The sequence below is a fragment of the Callorhinus ursinus genome, unplaced genomic scaffold, assembly GCF_003265705.2.
Source record: "Callorhinus ursinus isolate GAN/ISIS: 27379988/994484 unplaced genomic scaffold, GSC_fseal_2.0 scaffold16, whole genome shotgun sequence".
Classification (NCBI taxonomy): Eukaryota; Metazoa; Chordata; class Mammalia; order Carnivora; family Otariidae; genus Callorhinus; species Callorhinus ursinus.
In genome coordinates this window covers 219,373-238,690 of record NW_027397078.1, presented here as the reverse complement: position 1 = coordinate 238,690, position 19,318 = coordinate 219,373, and the positions used below count along the sequence as shown (strand labels likewise).

Sequence of the window (19,318 nt, the reverse complement as noted above, 5' to 3'; positions counted from 1 at the left end):
TTATATTTATTATATATTATATAAAATATATTTTAATATATTTATATATATAAACAACACATAGAGAACAAGTTTATATATATTTATATATATACAAAACAATGGGGACATTTCCTGGTAAGATGTATGCCATACTTAGTGTGAAGGAGTTGCAAGCTGGAGCTGCCCATTCAGTCCCTGGCCTTTAGATAAGGCAGAACATTCAGTTCCAAGGATAACTTACAGGGCAACAATAGACATGCACAGTCAGGGGAATTGCAGATAAGGGCTCTGAGTTAAATTGAAATAATTTATTATGAAAAATGGTCTGGGGGAAGCTGGGTGGCTCAGTTGGTTAAGCAGTTGACTCTTGGTTTTGGCCCAGGTCATGATCTCAGGGTCCTGGGATCGAGCCCCATGACAGGTGCCACAATCAGTGGAGAGTCTGCTTTAGGATTCTCCCTCTCCCTCTGGCCCTCCCTCCTCTCTCTCTCTCTCTCTAAAATAAATAAATCTTTAAAAAAGAAAAAGGGTCTGATGTCATAGACATTCTTTGAGGCTTTAGAGTCAGACAGGTTCCAACATTCTGTGATCCTAGCTCAGTTCCAGAATTCTAGTTTATTAAATGTGTCTGTGTGTGTGTGCGTGTGTGTGTAAAACACTTCCTTGATGAGCAATCTTGACACATCTTTACAGACCACTGGGGTTAAGACCTGCCTGTATGATTTTCTGTCCTGAGAGCTAAATATATATATATATATATATATATATCCTATTGATTCTGTTCATCTGGAAAACTCTAATACACTTGGGAAGGCACAAGCACTTGTTGAAGTACAACTACAGGATGACATGATATAACTCAGTAAAGAGTGGGCACTATGTTCACAGAATTCAAACAATCAGGGTCACAAAAAAAGGTTTTCATAAATAATTAAGTGATGGTTATTAAAGGTTGTGGTTGGTAGAATTCTAAAACTGGTCTCCCAAGATTTCCCACCATAATCTCAGATACCATGAATAAGATGAATTATCTTGTGCATATTTGTGTTCAGTTACATGGCTAAAGGGATTTTACAGGTATAATGAAGGTTACTAAACAATTGACCTTAAATAGAGAGATTATCCAAAAGAGCCTAGTCTAATCACAGGAGCCCTTTAAAGGCAGACAGTTTTCTCTGGCTAGCAGCAGAAGGGGAAGCAAGAGAGATCGGAAGCACAAGAAGGGTTTGACACACCACTGCTTGCTTGAAGATGGAGAGAACCACATGAGGAGAAATACAGGCAGCCTCTAGAATCTGAGAGCAGCCCTGACAACATCCTGCACCATGGGTGCTAAATTCCTCCAACCACCTGAATGAGCTGGGAAATAGCTTCCTCTCCAGAGCCTCCTGGTATGATCCCAGCCTAAGCAGCCCTTTGAGACCCTAAGCAGGGAACTCACTATATCCATGCCACACATCTGACTCACAGAAACTGAAATAATAAATATGGGTTGTTTAAGATGCTAAATTTGTGGCAATTTGTTGTGCAACAATAGAAAACTGGTATCAGGTATTTATGCTATTAGCACATTGAATCTGTTGTGGTTAAGGTAACTCTCTGTATTATCCAACTTACTGGAGAGAAGGGGACATAATTTCTGCCCCAGCCATAACCACACGTAGCTCTAAGGTGCAAATTAAAATAAGCACAGCCAAAGTCACAATGCAGAGAACTCTAATTCTCACGTAGTGAAGATTAATTGCACTACAGAGGCAAGAACGGACAGCTTGAATTGCGACAGTAACCGTGAGGACATTTCCCGGTAAGATGCGTGCCATACTTAGTGTGAAGGAGTTGCAAGCTGAAGCTGCCCATTCAGTCCCTGCCCTTTAGATAAAGCAGAACATTCAGTTCTGAGGATATCTTACAGGGCAACAACAGAAATACACAGTCAGGGGAATTGCAGATAAGGGCTCTGAGTTAAATTGAAAAAAGTTATTATGAAAAAGGGTCTGGGGGAAGCTGGGTGGCTCAGTTGGTTAAGCCGTTGACTCCTGGTTTTGGCTCAGGTCATGATCTCAAGGTCCTGTGATTGAAAACCCACAACGGGCACCACGATCAGTGGGGAGCCTGCTTCAGGATTCGCTCTCTCCCTCTGCCCCTCCCCTCTCTCTCTTTCTAAAATCAATAAATCTTTAAATAAGAAAAAGGGTCAGGTGTCATAGACATTCTTGGAGGCATTAGAGTCAGACTGGCTCCAACACTCTATGATCCTAGCTGAATTCCAGAATTCTAATTTATTGTGTGTGTGTGTGTGTGTGTGTGTGTGTAAAACACTTCCTTGATGAGCAATCTTGACAAATCTTTACAGACCACTGGAGTTAAGATCTGCCTCTATGATTTTCGCTACTAAGACAGCTGGATCAGCTTGCATGATCTCCCCTCTAATCCCAGAGCCTACTAAAGTGTGTGGTACAAACGGATTTTCTGACTTTCATCCCATTGCCTATGTTCAATAGCTTCTAGTATCAGTGTATTGCTGACCTCCTGCCTCCTAAGCCGTGTTGGCCTTTCTAATAATCTTTCAGTTTCCCAAATGTCCTCTCAGTGGGAGAAGTTTTGAAAGTCTCCTAGGCTTTATAAATACGAAGTGATTAATATACAGAAATCACACCTGCAAAACAATTGAACTGGAGAAATTAATTAATAAATAGAAGACTGCAATGTGATTATTGTTTTGGTGAAAATTATAAATTTCAGGAACAGGAATCACGTCTGTGAGTGCCCAAAGTCTAGAATTTTCAGGTACAGGCATACACGTTCATAGTCACGAGGACTCAGTTCCCCTGACCTGACTCCTGTTCCTATTGCCTCTGTTCTTCCTCAGTCCAATTCTTTGTCTCCTCTGCCCCTTTCCCTCTCCTGCACTGCAAATGTATCCTGTGGAGACTTCTAATTCACAAATTATATTCCGCTTTTTGCTCGTTTTCCTGTGAGGTACTTAAGTGCCGGGACCATGATTTGTTCCTGGCATATCCTGTATGAAGCAGACTACATGACACACGGGAGGCATTGCTGAAGGTTTGTTGAAGTCATCTATTTCATAAAGAAACACTGACAGCAAGAACACCCACTTCCAATGTGCAGGTAGTCCACTAGATGTTTCCTCTATCACTACCATAGTTGTGGCTTTTGAGGATCAGGTGCCATGTAAGCCCTTCTAGAAGCTAGGAGGTGTTGGAGGAATAGAAATCTGGTCCATTTGTCCATGTGCCTCTACATAGCACATAGCATACTTTTCAGCACACAATACGGCTTCACAGCAACAATTCCTAGGATTCGGTCATGTATATGCGTTTCCATATCCACCACCCTGACTACAGTGTTATAAACTTAGTATTTCATGGGAAGGAAAAGCATTATCAGCGAGAGCAAAACTCTAAAAGTAAATAGAGTGATAACAAAGCAATGGTAGAGAATATTTGAATTTACGTTGGGTGACTTTCAAAAACACAGGCATTTTTAAAAAAGATTTTATTTATTTATTTGAGAGAGAGAAAGAGCGAGCGAACGAGCACATAGGGGGAGAGAGAGAGGGAGAAGCAGACCCCGCTGAGCAGGGAACCCGACATGGGGCTCGATCCCAGGACTCTGCGATCACGACCTGAGCCGAAGGCAGACGCTTAACCGAATGAACCACCAAGGCGCCCCTCATTTTTTTTTTTAATGTCAGTATACGCTGGCCAATGCAGGCAATGGACTGTGACAGCAGTCCTAAATCTCAGCTCTGTCACTTTCTAGCCATGGGTCAGGGCCAACGTATCTATCCTTCTGGGCCTGAATGTCCTCATTTGTGAAATTGGAATAATGGTACTTATGTCATAGGAATTTTATGAAAGTGATCAGCAAAATATGCAAAATACCTGAAACGTGGTAGGCCCTCAAAGAGCTTTTATGATCTCTTCTGATACAGTAGTTAAAAAACAAACAAAAAACCACGTAGGACTCCTCTATGAGGATTTTGGGAATTACATACATCAGGAAGTCCATCCAGAGCAACAAATCTTGGATACTTCTTTTGAGATGTAGGCTGCTAGAAAAAGCTATTTGATCAAAGTTAAAGTGAAGTTTAGAAACTAAGAGTCTCATTGGTATCCTCTACTAGGAGATATACTACCGGATTTTGAGAGGACTTCTGAGAAAAACACTAATTTTCAAACTTGCCTTGAAATAGGTAACCCAAAAGAAGATGGAAAACAAGAAAAGGAAAAGCTGCCTTCCTACCAATCTCAAATTCCAGAGAATAATGCCTGGCTCAGAACCTTTGGTCATAGCTACTCTACCATGGTGCTCACTAATGGTGCCTCTTTCCAGAACAGGCTGATGTTACTGGGGGTACTCGAAGCTTTTACTGTGAAAGAAGGAAGGCAGCCATTTTCCTTTTCCCAAATTGATACCAAACATCGGTTGTATGTGCCTTGTTGTCTTTATCTAAGCAGCCTGTGAAATGTGTGGAACAGCCTGGTGGCCCTGAGAAACGTGTTTTGCCTCTGAGGGAACTGGTCTCATGGTGCCTGGGCCCGTGGGTGCGCAGCATCATTGACAAGTAAGCGATCTTCCCTCCTGGGCAGGTTTGATGCCTTAGTGGAAGGGAAGGGCATCCTGCCAAAAACAGGATTCTCATACAAGGAAACCAGCTCTGCAACGAAGGACCCTCCTCAGGATCCACAATCATCAAAAGTCATGAAGGACCGGTAAATAACAATTACTCTTTTCCTTCACAAGCACTCGAAACAGTCATCTTTCCTCTGCCGCAGCCAGAATCAGTGTTGAATATATCAACATTGGGCCAAAGGAACAGGGGAAAGATCTCTGGGATGAAGAGCTTCTGAAACGGTGGGAGACAGGATGAGACAGTGGAGAGCTGTGTCAGTGGAAAATGGAAGGGGAAGCAGACAGGACTGCTGCGGGCAGGTTAAGTGGGGCCGGCCTACACTGCAGACTTTCTGGGGCGTTGCCATCAATGAGCCCCGAGTTTCCACCTCATGTACCTACCTACCAGCTTTCAGATCCTGGGCAATATCCACTATGTCCTTGATCTCAATATCCTCCTCCCCTGTGAAATGGGAATGACAGTATTTCCTTGAAGCACTTTTATTAGGACTAAATGAAACATCGATGAAGAGCCTAGTGTAGCGCCCATCATTTTGTGCACTATTACTTCACATGAGCCTCAACATTTATTTCAACTCTGTCAGTAAACTGTTTTCATTTTATCTGTTTGATTATATAACTATGATTTATCCCCAAAGATACAGCTTTATTTTAATATATACTATGTAAATTATAGTACAAGTCCTGCACAGATCAAGTCATCAGGTGATGAATGGCTATCCGAAACACCACTCTAAATCCTGTTGTGCAGGAAGAACAGTGACAGCCCTAGGACGGATCCACAAAAGTGAGTCAGACTTCAACCCTCAAATATCTCCCAGCTGACTAGCAGAGTTCGCATGGCAGCTGACACATACATAGTGCTGACACCGATGGCACCTCCCAGAACAAGCGCAGTCTGGAAACAGAATGTTTTCCCAATCAGTGTCACTTTCAAACGATTAACTGACCGATTCAACAGATATTCAGCAACGTCTTTCCACTTGTATCAGAAACTGACCTGGATGGTGGATTGACAAAGACCAAGGAAACATGGTCCTTGCCCTCAAGGGTGTCACAACGCAGCAAAGGAGACAGACGTGTCCATTACATCAAAAGATATGGTCTGGATGACTACAGTGTGTGCTCAGCAATGTTCTGGGCTGCTTCACATATACCAGTGGGCAAGAGACAAAGATCCCTAAGATCAAGGAGCTTCTATTCAAGCGGGAGGTATGATGGGGGGGGGCAATAAGCACAATAAAGAAGTAAATAACACAGTCTGGTAGGTGATAATTCAGGCCAAGGTAAAGGGGATCAGGAACATGGGGTGGGGTGGAAAAGGGGAGTGCACTTAGCAATATATAATAGGGGGTGGCGGGGGCCTGTAGACCTTCCTGAGGCTTTAGCATTTGACTCTGACACATGAACAGAGGAGCACTAGAAAGAAATGGTTTAGGTGCTGAATGAGAAGTATGTACCGGGACAATGTCAGTGGAAAGGAGAGACACAGCAGTCAGGGAACTAGAGGGAGTGACCAAAGAAGCAGGACAAATCAAGGAGTGCTGCCTCTTGGAGAGAACGGAAGCACTCACCTGGACTTGAGATCCACTGAGCTTTGTGTTCACACCCTGGGTTGCACAGCTGTGCCGTGACTCACAAAATCACAAAAGTAAAAGGCCTGTAGTCACCCTGTGACTCACTCATTACTCAAAGGGAAAAATTGGAGACGTACTCTTTGCTCCGATCACTTTGTATTGGGGAAGATTTTACTGAATTATCTAGTGTAGATGCCCTACGGAGCCATTTCTATGATGGAGGGAAAAACAGAGTATCCAAGATACACAAAGAAGCAACGAATTGGGGGACAGGTGCAGAGTGATTTGAAAGACACGACCCACCCCACTTCCGCCAGTGAAAAGATATATGGCGACGCCTCTGTTCACCCATCTTTCATTTTATATCACTAATAAACCATTAACAGGTACAATAATCACTGGCCGTTGATCCATGGAGCTTCCGTCATACTCTTACACTCAAGCAATATACTCTGAATCCTTCCTGGACACCAAGTTCCAGGCACTGGGCTGACTCAGGGGGAATAAGTATGTTTCAGGCTGGCTCCCAGCCTCCGACTTGCTTACAAACATGCTGGCCAATCATTACAGAGCTCCTTGATTCGAGCGACGACAGAACTAGTGTCAAGGGATCCCGGAAAAGAAAAAATGAGGGGGGTAACTGAATCCTAGTGTACGGGGAGGGTGAGCACCCATGGTCAGGAAAGCCTTTTCAGGCGAGGGGAGGTTAATGAGGTAGGTACTTTTAGAAGCCCCATTTTACAGAGGAGAAATAACACAGTCAGAGATATTCCCTTGCTTCAGGCTGCATAACTACTCGAGAGAGCCAGATTGAAATCCTAGGTCATTTGGTTTGCAAAACACCGTATTTTCTCTCACTGACTACTACTAAAAATCACTTCACCTGACTGTTTCCCTTTACTAGATCCTGAAATCCTCTCAGGTATGTTGTGGTCACTCTCCCGAAAGCTGGTTCCAGCTGTGAGTGCTAAAAGGCTCTGGGAAGTCCTGTAACAGTCTCTATCCCAGGTAACAGCTGTTCTGGAGAGCTCCTCTCTCTTAGAATTGTCATCCACCATCTCACCTAAGTCAGGTGCTCGGCGTCCCACAAAGACGCTTCTAGTGTCACTGCGCTGTCACTTTCCAATCTGCCTGTTCCTTCCTACTCTAGAAAAAAGGCAGAAACATGTATCAGACTTGCTGGTCTCACAGCAGTTCCCCTCAGCATTAGAACATTCCACAGAAGCTATGTTCTCCTGGGTGCCTGGGTCTTCCTGGTAGTAAAAAAAAAAAAAAAGAGAGAGAAAGGAAGACGTCCGTACCACAGGAATGGCATGTACTGTGCATGTCAGCCACTGTCAACATACACGACACGTCTCAGAGAGAAAGGAAGAGGATTACCTTTGGAGTCACACAGACCAAAGGTGTGAACCTCAGCTCCCTCACTGTCTTAAGCACATCTCAGCCTGTTTCTTAATCTGTTGAAGAGGATTCTGATACTCATTGTTCAGGTTTGTTGGTAGATAAATATTAAGTGTGTAAAGCCGACCAGACCATCAATAGCTCAAAATCAATGCCTAGAGTGATGACAAAACAGAATAACTGCTCTACTGCATCACTTAATTCCATCTTATGTGTGCAGAAGATAGTGAACTTCGCGTTGTCAAGTAACATGCCCAGGTGACACACTTGACTGATGGCCGTGAGGTAGGCACTCAGGTGTTCTTTTCACTTGATTGTGAGGAGAAGAACATCCAGATGGAAAATACTTTTCTTTGAACCCAGTGACTCTTAGCAAATGAATACCTTACGTAACAAGTCAACTCTGAACATCATTTAAAAAAAACTGACACAACAAACCATAGCTCTTGATAGAAAATAATCCTTTTGACGAGACATGGCGATGTTGGGAGAGCACAGGCTGTAGAGACATGAAGACGTGAATTCAAATACAAACTCCACTCTAAGTCTTCTCTTCCATGAACTGCAAAGAGTAACCTCCTCGTTAAGACTTAATGGGCTGTTAAATAGGATGCAGGGATCAACACAGGCCTTGGCACACAGACTCTACGGGCCAGATTCCTCACGTCTTTTTTTTTTTTTTTAAAGATTTTATTTATTTGAGAGATAGAATGAGGTAGAGAGAGAGCATGAGAGGGGGGAGGGTCAGAGGGAGAAGCAGATTCCCCGCTGAGCAGGGAGCCCGATGTGGGACTCGATCCCGGGACTCCAGGATCATGACCTGAGCCGAAGGCAGTCGCCTAACCAACTGAGCCACCCAGGCGCCCCAAATACCTCATGTCTTAACCTCACCCCTTCCGTTAAGACTCCAGGGAGAGTTCACGGTCAACCTTTGCAAGCATAGGTTACATTTCCACCATGAAAAGTTATTTTCTCTCTCTCTCTCTCATTTTTGGTTGGATTTTGATGGGTTGGCAGTTACCGGTTGTGCCGGCCAGTTTTTGACGCACAACAAACCATCCAACATGTAGTGACTTTAAACAACCAATTCTTTTGCTCACAATTCTGCAGGACAATAACTTCAGCTGGGCTTAGCTGAGAGATCCTTTTGCTGTTCTCAGAAGGCTTGCTTATGCATCTGTGGTCAGTGCCCCTGGCTCTGCTCTGGGGGCTGGATGGTCCCTGACGGTCTCACCCACGACGGTCTCACCACATTTCTGGCAATTGGTTCACTGTCAGCTGTGGTGGAGGGGATGCACGGGCCCTGGGTCTCTCATCATCCACCTAACCCACGCTTCTTCACATGGTTGTTCTCTTATGTCAAGAGCAGCAAGAGAGGGCAAACCCTGGTGTGCAAGCACTTTTCAATTCTCCGCTTGCTTCACACTTGCTAGTGTTCCAGTGAACAAAGCAAATTCCATCGCCAAGGCCAAGGGCAATGTGGGAGGAGATACGGGCAGGCACGTACAAAATACAGTTGTTACTGTAACAGTCTACTGTTACAGTAGTTTGTGAAATGACCCTGTTCATCATTAGAGAAATACTTAACTATGGGTGCACCAGACAGGGGAATGAATGCTAGCCTCTCAAAAATGACTTTTACTCTTCCGTAGAAAAAGTCACAGCTATCTTGCCCTGTTATCAGTCTACTAGGTGGACAATAAAATTATTTTATGAAATTCTGCCAAAAAAGACCAGTTTGAAATTTTCCTGGCATTGTACCATACCTATAAATTGTGGATCCCCTTATCCAGAAATGTGCTCTGACTCTGCCAGTAGGAATGCAGCCTGCCCCTCTTTCCGTATCATAATGCTGCTATTCCTCTCCCTTCCAAAAAATACGCCCCCAGCAGAGACCTACTGCATAGGCATCATCTGATGGGGAAGTGATGGACTAGACTAGGAAGCGGCCCCTCTGGTAAGACGAGGAGAAGCTACGTGCTAACTAACCGTAACACTTGTGATGTGGCTGGGGCCTGGTTGGGCCACTTGTCCCCGCAGTCACCAGCCCCACCTCCCAGCTTTGCTAGAGTTCCTCTTGATTCATTCAAGCCATCTTTCCAAGCTGAGTCCGAGCTCTATTGTTTTCTACTACAGCGTCCTAACTATATTGTTCAGGATCCCTTGGTATTTGATTTACTGTGTGGTGGTTGATATTGCTACCGTGAAGGCCATCATTTCCCCATTATATTTTCTATGTGATTACTGCTGGCATACATGAAAGTATTGCTGCTTTAAATATTAATCCTTCATTCTACCATCGAAGGCAATTCATTTTTACTCATTTCTTAAGCTTTTCCCAAGAAGATATTCATATCATTTGGTAATAATGAAAATTCTGTCTTCTTCACTAAAACAATGCTTTTTTTTTCTTCTTTACAATCTCCTTACACTGGAAAGACCATCTAAAGCAAAAGTTAATAATACTGGTGATAATAGGTATAGTATATTTGCCTAGATCCTGATTGTAATGGAATTTTTTCTAGTTGTTTAACATCATTTGTGTATTTGTATGTTAGACACACCGAGGAATACAGCCTGCAAGTATCTACGTTCCTACTTTGTTTTTAATTGCAGGCTGTCACATTCCATCAAATGTTCTTTGATCATCCATATACTATTAAGATATGGTCAACACTAGTAGTATCTCTAGTGGTTGAAGTCATTCTCTTTATGTCTCCACTTTATCGTTTTCTTCTTATGCAACCCACACATTTTTGTCCTATTATCCTCTAGATATTGCAGGTGTCCGTTGCCACTGGGAACAGGATCGTTTTTAGGAGCTATTCTGAGTATACGTGGAGGACAGCAGACCCTGGGAAGCTGATCTCACTTGTTATTTAAGAATTGGGCTGTTGGGGCGCCTGGGTGCCTCTAGTCGGTTAAGTGTCCGACTCGATTTTGGCTCAGGTCATGATCTCAGGGTCTCATGGGGCTCTGCACTGGGCATGGATGGAACCTGCTTAAGATTCTCTCCCTCTCCCTCTGCCCCTCCCCTTCCCGCTCACATGCTCTCCTTCTCCCTCCTTCCCTCTCTCCCTCTCTCTCTCTCTCTAAAAAAAAAAGTCCTTCGCACTTACATTTCAGATTCTACTTCCCTTTGATGAGGGATTATTTCACTGGAAAAGGGAGTTTTCATGATCCTGGTTGCTTGACGCCAGCCGAGGGTCTGTGGTTAAGACAGAGACAAAGATGCCTAAGCTGCAGTATGGCAAAAGTTAGGGGACATCAGAGGTCTTCTCCATAAGGCTACTGTTAGAGCAGAGAAGCAGTAAGAAAAACTGAAAAGGTGAGGGAAGGCTTTTGCTTGTTAACTTTTTGGCTGTGATGGGCCACGTCTTGGCCAAGAGGTCAGCATGACCAAACAGAGAGGTGGTGAGAGAGCACCAAGGGGCCTTGTTGGAGTCCCACACCGGGAGCCTCGTTAAGCATCAGACTGAGAATGAAGGGATTTCTATAGGCATGTTTTCCAAAACCCGAAGCAGTACCTATCAATGAGAAAGACAGAGAAGGGTGGAAGTGTGTGGAGGGTGAAGATTGTTGGGACTTCACAAAAGGCGACTTGGGTAGGTTCTGCAGCTGTTGGGTGACTAGGACTCCAAGTGCCAAGGGCTGAAAGAAGTAGGCGAGAAGTTTACTCTAGGAAACTGAGGAACAGAGGTCAGGTAAGAGGTCAATAGGAGTTCAAGGAAAGTGTTAAGTTATGGGCTGTGCCAACATGCCCAGCAAGGCCAAGAACCTGCCACCCGGAATCAAGGAAACCTCATTTAAAATGGAGGTGGGTGGCTAGCAGGGGGACCTCTCATGCCCTACCACTGCAGTTCACTGCAGATCCCAACAAGTCAAAGGGTGCCTGGCATTCCCAGCAGGAAGCAGCTTACTTTCCTACTCCAGCAGGAGGAAGGAAGAATTTCTCCTCGCCCGGCAACAAGCTCAGCCAACAGGAAAATACCACAACGGGGCCCATGAGAAAAACGTCAGCACCTGGAACTGTCGCTCTCCTCCAGCGGCCTTTTCCTTCACAGCAATCTCTCCCAGCTGCCTCCTTTTCCCTAGAGAAAGTTCCTCTGGTCTGATCTCCAGACTGGCCTATGGGGTGCCATAGTTTGCCTGCCCCAAACTGCAATTCCTCTGCTACACCCAAATCAACCCATTTTGCTGATAAACTACAACCGGCTGTTTTACCTTTTAGGTGGACAAACCTGTTCAAGAACTAAAAGGGTATGATATGACTCAGCAAAGATTAGGTACCATTTTGCCAAGAATACTGAGGATCATTTTGACACCCCCGGGCCCTCCTAAACATAAGGCGGTAGCATTCATTATGGGCAATGATGATGCCCTTGACCTTACCGCCTGTAAAATAAGGGTATGTGTTTCATACAACCTGCCGGCGAGGATGAGGAGAAAGGTCCGGCCACGCCACAGCCAAGTGCAACTCAAAGGGCCACGTGGAAGCGATCTTGGCCCGGGTCACAATGCGGGAATTGAACCCCGCGTGGAAAGAGATTTCCAGCCTGGGAGGTGCGGGGCGCCTGCGCAGTGGGCCCAAGGCGCCGCGCGCGCTGCGGGAGCCGCGAGACCCCCGCCCCCGCCCCTCGCCCTGCAACGTGAACGCGCACGTGAATCGGGAGGCGGACGCGGACGCGGACGCGCACGCGAATGCGCCTCACCTCGCTCAACCCCCGGCCGGCGGCTGAGGGAGGGAGGCGCGCGCGGGAGCCGCGGGTGGGCGGTGTGCGGAGTGGCGGACCCGCTGGCTGCGGCGGCACGGGGGCGGCGGCGGCGGCGGCGGCACGGGGGCGGCGGCACGGGGGCGGCGGCACGGGGGCGGGGCGGCGGCAGAGGGGCGGGCGCGGGGGCGGTGGCGCCTCGTCCACTCAGGCGGCTGCGTTCGGGACCCTCCGGCCCGCACGAGGGACGAACTGACTGACGTACCTCGCCCGCCCCCGCCCCCGCCTCATCTACCCCTGGGCTTCCTGGGCTCCCGGGGCTCACTCCTGGAGCGCCTTCTCTCCTTACACCTCTCCTCGGCCCTTTCTCTCCCAGGCACCTCAGGCGGCGGCGGCGGCGGCGGCGGCGGCAGCAACCGCGACTCCAGCAGCAGCAGCAGCAGCGAGCGGCGGGAGCGGGCGGCCTCTGAGACGATGAAGTGCAAGCCAAACCAGACGCGCACCTACGACCCGGAGGGGTTCAAGAAGCGGGCGGCGTGCCTTTGCTTCCGGAGCGAGCGCGAGGACGAGGTGCTGTTAGTGAGTAGCAGTCGGTACCCGGACCGCTGGATCGTGCCGGGCGGGGGCATGGAGCCCGAGGAGGAGCCGGGCGGTGCGGCAGTCCGAGAGGTGTACGAAGAGGCGGGAGTCAAGGGGAAGTTAGGCCGGCTCCTGGGCATTTTCGAACAGAACCAAGACCGCAAGCACAGAACCTACGTGTACGTACTGACTGTCACTGAGATTCTGGAGAATTGGGAAGATTCGGTTAGCATTGGGAGGAAGCGAGAGTGGTTCAAAATCGAAGATGCGATCAAGGTTCTCCAGTGCCACAAGCCTATGCATGCCGAATATCTGGAAAAACTAAAGCTGGGCGGTTCCCCAACCAGTGGAAACTCCGTGGCCCCGTCCCTGCCACAGAGCGATCCCTAGTATGTACCTACCGCTCCTGCACAGACTTCTGCGTTCCGCCTACCTTAGAATAAATAGTGCCCGGAGCACCTCTCACTCCTTGTGCGGTCTCACGGGGAGGAGGGGGGGCTTCTTTTGTTTCCTTGGCAGACCTCTGAATCACGCTTGCAAACTGTCTCAGTTGCCGGGCACAGTTTTCAGACAACTTGCACGTTTTTCAGATGCTTTGAAAATCGCTGCTTGGTAGCACTGTAACAGATTTCGGTAATCCTAAACCACATGGGTTTTGGGGTTTTTCTTAAGGTGCCTTAACTGCTTGCCCAGCCTTTAGCGTGTGTGTACGTACACGTTGTGGTTTGTTTTATTACATTGCACACACGTGTGTGTGTGCACGTGTGCGTTTTTGGTACCAGTTATGTAGTTTGTTTTGTAGTTGAACACCTTTAAAATCTGAACATCTTGGTTGTGCGGCATCTTTAATTTTTTTTCTAAACTTTCTCTTTCACTGCATTAGCCCTTGCTTAGCAAGCCCTTCTGTGATGGGAATTGGTTTAAAGATAGTTACATATATTTATTTTTAAAAGTATTTAAGAAATTTTACATTTTGTGGTCTTTCTGCACTGGGCAATAATTTTGTGTTCAGCAGTGTGATCTAATTTGCCCTTTTCAGAAGTTTCTTTACTCATATGTACATTTTTGGATTTTGAAAAGAATTTTCACTAGTGGTATTTTGTTGCTGCTTATTTGAAATGGCCATTTCCCATATAGCCCGGAGGTAATTTAACAAAGTATTGCTTTATACAGTGAATATCTTCTTGGGAAAGTATTGTTAACCAAACACATCCCGATATGTACATACTATCATGAAAACTGTATTCATAGAGTGCGATTTAGCATGTTCAACTTCCAACTCCATTGCCCCTTTCTTAATACACTAGAAGAACTATGGTTCTCTAAATATAAACTAGTTTTTGAAGGAACGTTATTTCATATATTTGAATGTAGTGACATTTCAGTTAACCTTCCTGACTACCAGTAATCACAGGAATGGAATTTACATGGTGATAATACCCCAATCCAGTGAGGTACCTTTCTTGATACTGAGCTTTTACAGACTTTTTAAAGGGTCAGAACACCTGAACAGTCTCTCTTAAAGATTTAGGATAATCATTTTGTGTCACAGGACAAACTTTTTTTTATTAAAAGCTCTTGCATTTGCATCAATACTTGTTTGAAATCAGGAATCTTATCTAAAATGCATAGGTCTCTCCTCTCAAACTACCTTTATTCCCCAAGCCATGTCAGCAGTTAGGGAGAAGCAAAACCTCCTTTGTGAAGAGGGTATTAGGGGTGGAAAGTTAATGCCATATGTAACACTTAAACATTTTTAAAACATTCCAATAGTAATTAATGAGTATAAAGTAGAAAATAATGGTTATTTAAAACATTTGTTAGTCAAAGTAACCTGTTTTTAAACACAATTACTGCTAAAAATTTAAGTTACCCTTTCTTAGAAGTTATTATTTTACTGTTTTTTAACATACAGAGCAATGCACAAATCTTAACTGTACAGCTTAATCAATTTTTGCATAGTGAATATATGTATATAACCAGAATCCAGATCAGGAAATTAACAATACCTGTAACTCAAAAGCTATTGCATTTCTCCTCCTAATCAGTACTCTGCCTTTTTGTCTTTTAGGACTATAGAATAGTTCTGTTTTTGAACTTTATAGGTTGACTTTTAGAATGTATACTTTTTTGTGCTGCCCCCTTGTGCTCTTTATTTTACTCTTCAAAATACTCAAATATTTTTCTCCATTTGGTTTGCATTGTAATTCTACAAATTATTAATACATTTATATGATTGCTGTTAAAAAGTGGGTTCTGTTGCACTTTCTAAAGAAATTTGGTGCCACTATTTTGGAAACAAACTTTGTTACAAATTTAAGCACAGATAAAGTATAGGTTTCAATTCACGAAACATTTTCTGTAGTAATGCTATAAAAGTAAACTAAAAAATGAGTGGGTTTTTAAAACCAGTGACAGTTTCATCATCTGAATTATATAGTTTGATCAAATATAAACATTTGATTTAATATTTTTCTATTTTTCTCTTAAAAAGTGATATGTATTGAATATCTATTTGAGCACATTTAATTCCAAACAGTCTCACATCGACCCAAAGATACCTTTCTCCAATAACCCAGTTATTCAGGAAGATTCTTAAATTCTATCTAAACAGCAGATATATTGGATTTTTATTTTAAAGACATTTTTGTCGGGCGCCTGGATGGCTCAGTTGGTTAAGCAACTGCCTTCGTCTCAGGTCATGATCCTGGAGTCCCGGGATCGAGCCCTGCATCGGGCTCCCTGCTCAGTGAGGAGCCTGCTTCTCCCTCTAACCCTCCCCCCTTTCATATACTCTCTCACTCTCTCAAAATAATCTTAAAAAATACATTTTTGTCGATAAAAATCCCTTACACATGAAATGCTGCCACAAATATTTTGGAGACTTAACTTGTACTTGTTATTCTTGGATGTGATACCGCATCATTTTACTTGGTTCTTAAGTATTTAACAAAGGCTTAGATGCACAGTATTCATATTAACCTATTAAGAATTATTAACCTATAAATGTGGGCTTTTTTCTCTTCTTTTTTTGACAGAAACATTTAGAATAAGTCATATTTTTCAGGACTATCAGGTTCATTTAAGTAGTTTTTTTGAAATATTCTCTGGATCCTGGCATTGTCAGAATAGTTAAAAGTTCCAAGGAGATTCTTTTTTTTTCTCTTTAAGACCAAGAGTTTCAGGCCAAAACAGGTAACCAGAGACAGTATATAGAAAATTTCTATCACCTCAGCACTCCAAAGATTGATGCACAGTTGGAATTTTTTTCCTTCTAAGATTGTTAAAAAGTCACTTGTACGTTACTTGGTTTTTCAGCTCTTTCCTTGATAAAAAAGGGAAAGGACTACTCTCCACAGATAATTAATGTTTGCAGACATGCATCAGAAATTTATTTTCTGCATGTTTTATAAACAGCTTACCTTTTCAGCTGGTCAATAATTTATTCTTGTTAAGGTATAAAGAGAAAACATTAGGGGTTAATATAGATACATAGGGAAACTCTAAATAATTGATGCTGTGTCTATAAGGTATATTTTTTTTTCAAGAAAGATGTGTATACACACACACACACACACACACACACACACACACACACGATATATTTGGCTGAGCAAGGGCTTTTACTTCCAGGCATCCCATGTGGGAGAGCCACCAGGCACTGCCAGGGTTTTATCAGTATTTTCTTGGTAGTTGTCTCCTGATAAAATGTTATACTGTATTTAGCAGATTTTAAATGTTCATGGGCAAACAGCACTATGAGAACTGGAAAAGTCACTATGATAACAGAAGTAAAACATGACATTTTTATGAGACAGAGTTTGGTGTGATAGAAACTATAGGTGGGGTTTTGAAGTCAGACAGACTTAGGGTTGAAAACTGGCTCCAGTTCTTGCTCACACTAACTTCAGCCAAGTTATCTAACTATCTGATGCTCAGGGGTTTTTTTAAATATAAAATTTGAGATAAAAATACTTTATAAACTCCAATGAGAAGTCTTTCCTGACCACTGGGTTAAGATATTTTCTTCTGTGTGTGTCACGGTTCTCACAATTTACTTATTTGTATGGTTGTGCGGCTAGACCACAGACTCTTTGATGGGTGGGGACTAGCCTGAATTACTTCCATAAGCCTAGAATCCAGAACATGGTGTTTAGAATTTTTTATGTCTTACATGACCAATCTTTTATTGCAAAACTTGTAGTATCACTGCTTTCTTGACTTTTTTGTTTCATAATATAACCTGTAACTCCCTCAGCTTCTGATCCACTCTTAAATTGCATCTGCATTAGATAATTCCATGAAGGCTTTTCAAATGCCAAGTGAATGATGCAGATAGGCCTTTTGTAAATTTGTCAATTGGAGGAACTGTTAAATTAGTATATAAGCCTGCTAATTATATGTTGGTTTGATTTTCTAGATGAACAGCAAAGATTTTCAGGATTGCTTTGAAAGAATCTTTGATGTGAACCATTGATCAGTGGAATTTTCAAGCGGAGGTGAGCGTTTCCATGTTTCCAGCAAGACAGCTCATCTGATTTTCCTCCAACATCTTGGGACACTCCTTACCTGTCTATTCCACTGACTCCTCTTGCCCTGGTTGTTATACTGTTGTACATGAACAGACTCTTTAACACCTATAGCCTTTTGTTGTGCTTTTTTGATGTGTCTGCCTTCTCCATTAGACTGTGATATTCTTGAGAGCAAGGACCACCTTTCCTTACTCTTTGCATATTCTGTATTTGAAACACCACTTGAAATATGATTGACATCACTGAAGGTTCTTTGATTCAAGTCATATTTTGTAATCACCATGTGGCAAAACATTCCCCTTTTAATCTGGTGCTAGTAGAATATATGCTGTCTAGGCACCATGTATGTGGTTTTTCTGTATCAGGTGTTTCAGAAACTTTTCAAGGCAGTTGTAAGATGTTCAAGGATGAGAATTATTACTCATATTTCTGTGTCATACCACACAGTGGCTAGCACCATTTTGAGATTATCCCATCACATAGGGCAATATTTTGTAGAATCAGTCCTTTGTGTAACAACTTCAGTATTTTTGTACTGTTGTTACTTTGCTGAAAATTTTATTCAAAAAATATCACTTGCTATGAAACTAACTATAAAATAAATACAATGAACACAAGGTAATGTGAATTTTTATAAAAATAAATTTTAAGATGATATACAAATGATATATTTAATGTTTTTGCAATGCCCTAAGCACTTCTTTCATGTAATCTTAACATCCCTTTGAAGAAGATTGTTTTTCTCATTTTATAGGTTCGGTATACTGTATTATTTGATGCCAGAGCCAACAAAAACTGCAATACATGCAGTTTCTAAAGTTAATTACACCACTTACTTTGCCTAGGTTTCTTTTGCGTCTCTTACTGATTCAGTTGGCCAATTTTCAAGCCCTTTTCCAACACACTCAACTGGCTTCTCATTCCACCTGGTTTCTGCATGTGAGAATGTGGAGGACTAAGAAACAGCTAAATTGTTGTCACTTAGAAAAGGCATTGAAGAAAAAAACTTCTGTGAGTGGGGAAGAGAGGACTTGGGTCAGCTGTCTCCAGGAGAGCAACTTTAAGAAAATGACAAAGATGTTTAGAGATAATTTTATGGAGTTTTGCCATGGGGTTTGTAATGTCAGCACTCTTACCCAGCTTCCTGCAAAGGCCTCAAAGTGGCTTTAATATGGTAGTTTTCTTTCCTTTGCATTTATAAAAGCAATTACATCAGAAACACCATGAGTTCCACTTTAGGTGTTATACCCTTTCTTATGGTACCAGTGAAATATAGTAACTGTTAACTCAATCCTTACAGAATTTGAGATCACACGTCTCCCAATTTATTGGGTTTTTTTAGATGTGATATGGTACTGTGGATATGTTTTTTTTTTAATCCTTTTAGAGAAATGTACTGTAAATTTTACAGATGAAATGATATGCTACTGGTATTTGCTTCAAAATAATCTGAGGGTGGGGTAGGTGAGCATATAGATGAAATAAGATTGGTGATAAACTGATAATTTTTGAAGCCATGTGACAGATATTTGGGAGTTCGTTATACTATTCTCTATACTTTTGTATGTATTTGAAATTTTCCATAATAAAAATTGAGAAATAGTTCTTCATTGTTTATTTGTAGGCCCTTGCTATCCCTAAGACTTAAGTAGGGAAGGCTGGTTAGAAGACAAATCTACAGCCCAGACAGACACACTCAAACCTCCTCTCCAAAAACCTAGGTTTTGTTCCTGAGCTAAACATATTGGCAGACTTGCTCTTCCCTTAATGTGAATTATTTCCTTGAAAGTCTCTCAGTTCCACATGCAAAAAGGACTTTTAGCCTCATCAGCATGCCAAACATGATCAGAAAACTTTGAACCCCAATGGTGGACATAAA

General features: G+C 43.1%; 1 protein-coding gene across 2 annotated transcripts; it reads left to right on the top strand.

The window, feature by feature from the left end:
• Positions 1–12,497: 12,497 nt before the first annotated feature.
• Positions 12,498–19,041, top strand: NUDT11 (nudix hydrolase 11). 2 transcript variants are annotated; one of them, XM_025857708.2, is made up of 2 exons: positions 12,498–13,296; positions 17,328–19,041. In XM_025857708.2, coding segments are annotated over exons 1-2 (495 nt in total). In that variant the 5' UTR covers positions 12,498–12,802; the 3' UTR covers positions 17,329–19,041. The 2 variants fall into 2 exon arrangements, with proteins under 2 accessions (XP_025713493.1, XP_073757897.1); XM_073901796.1 differs by lacking the exon at positions 17,328–19,041 and having other exon boundaries at positions 12,511–15,505.
• Positions 19,042–19,318: the final 277 nt, after the last annotated feature.

Bases quoted from the DNA above. Each gene is read 5' to 3' on its own strand.
- NUDT11 (XM_025857708.2), top strand. From the start codon at position 12,803: ATGAAGTGCAAGCCAAACCAGACGCGCACCTACGACCCGGAGGGGTTC.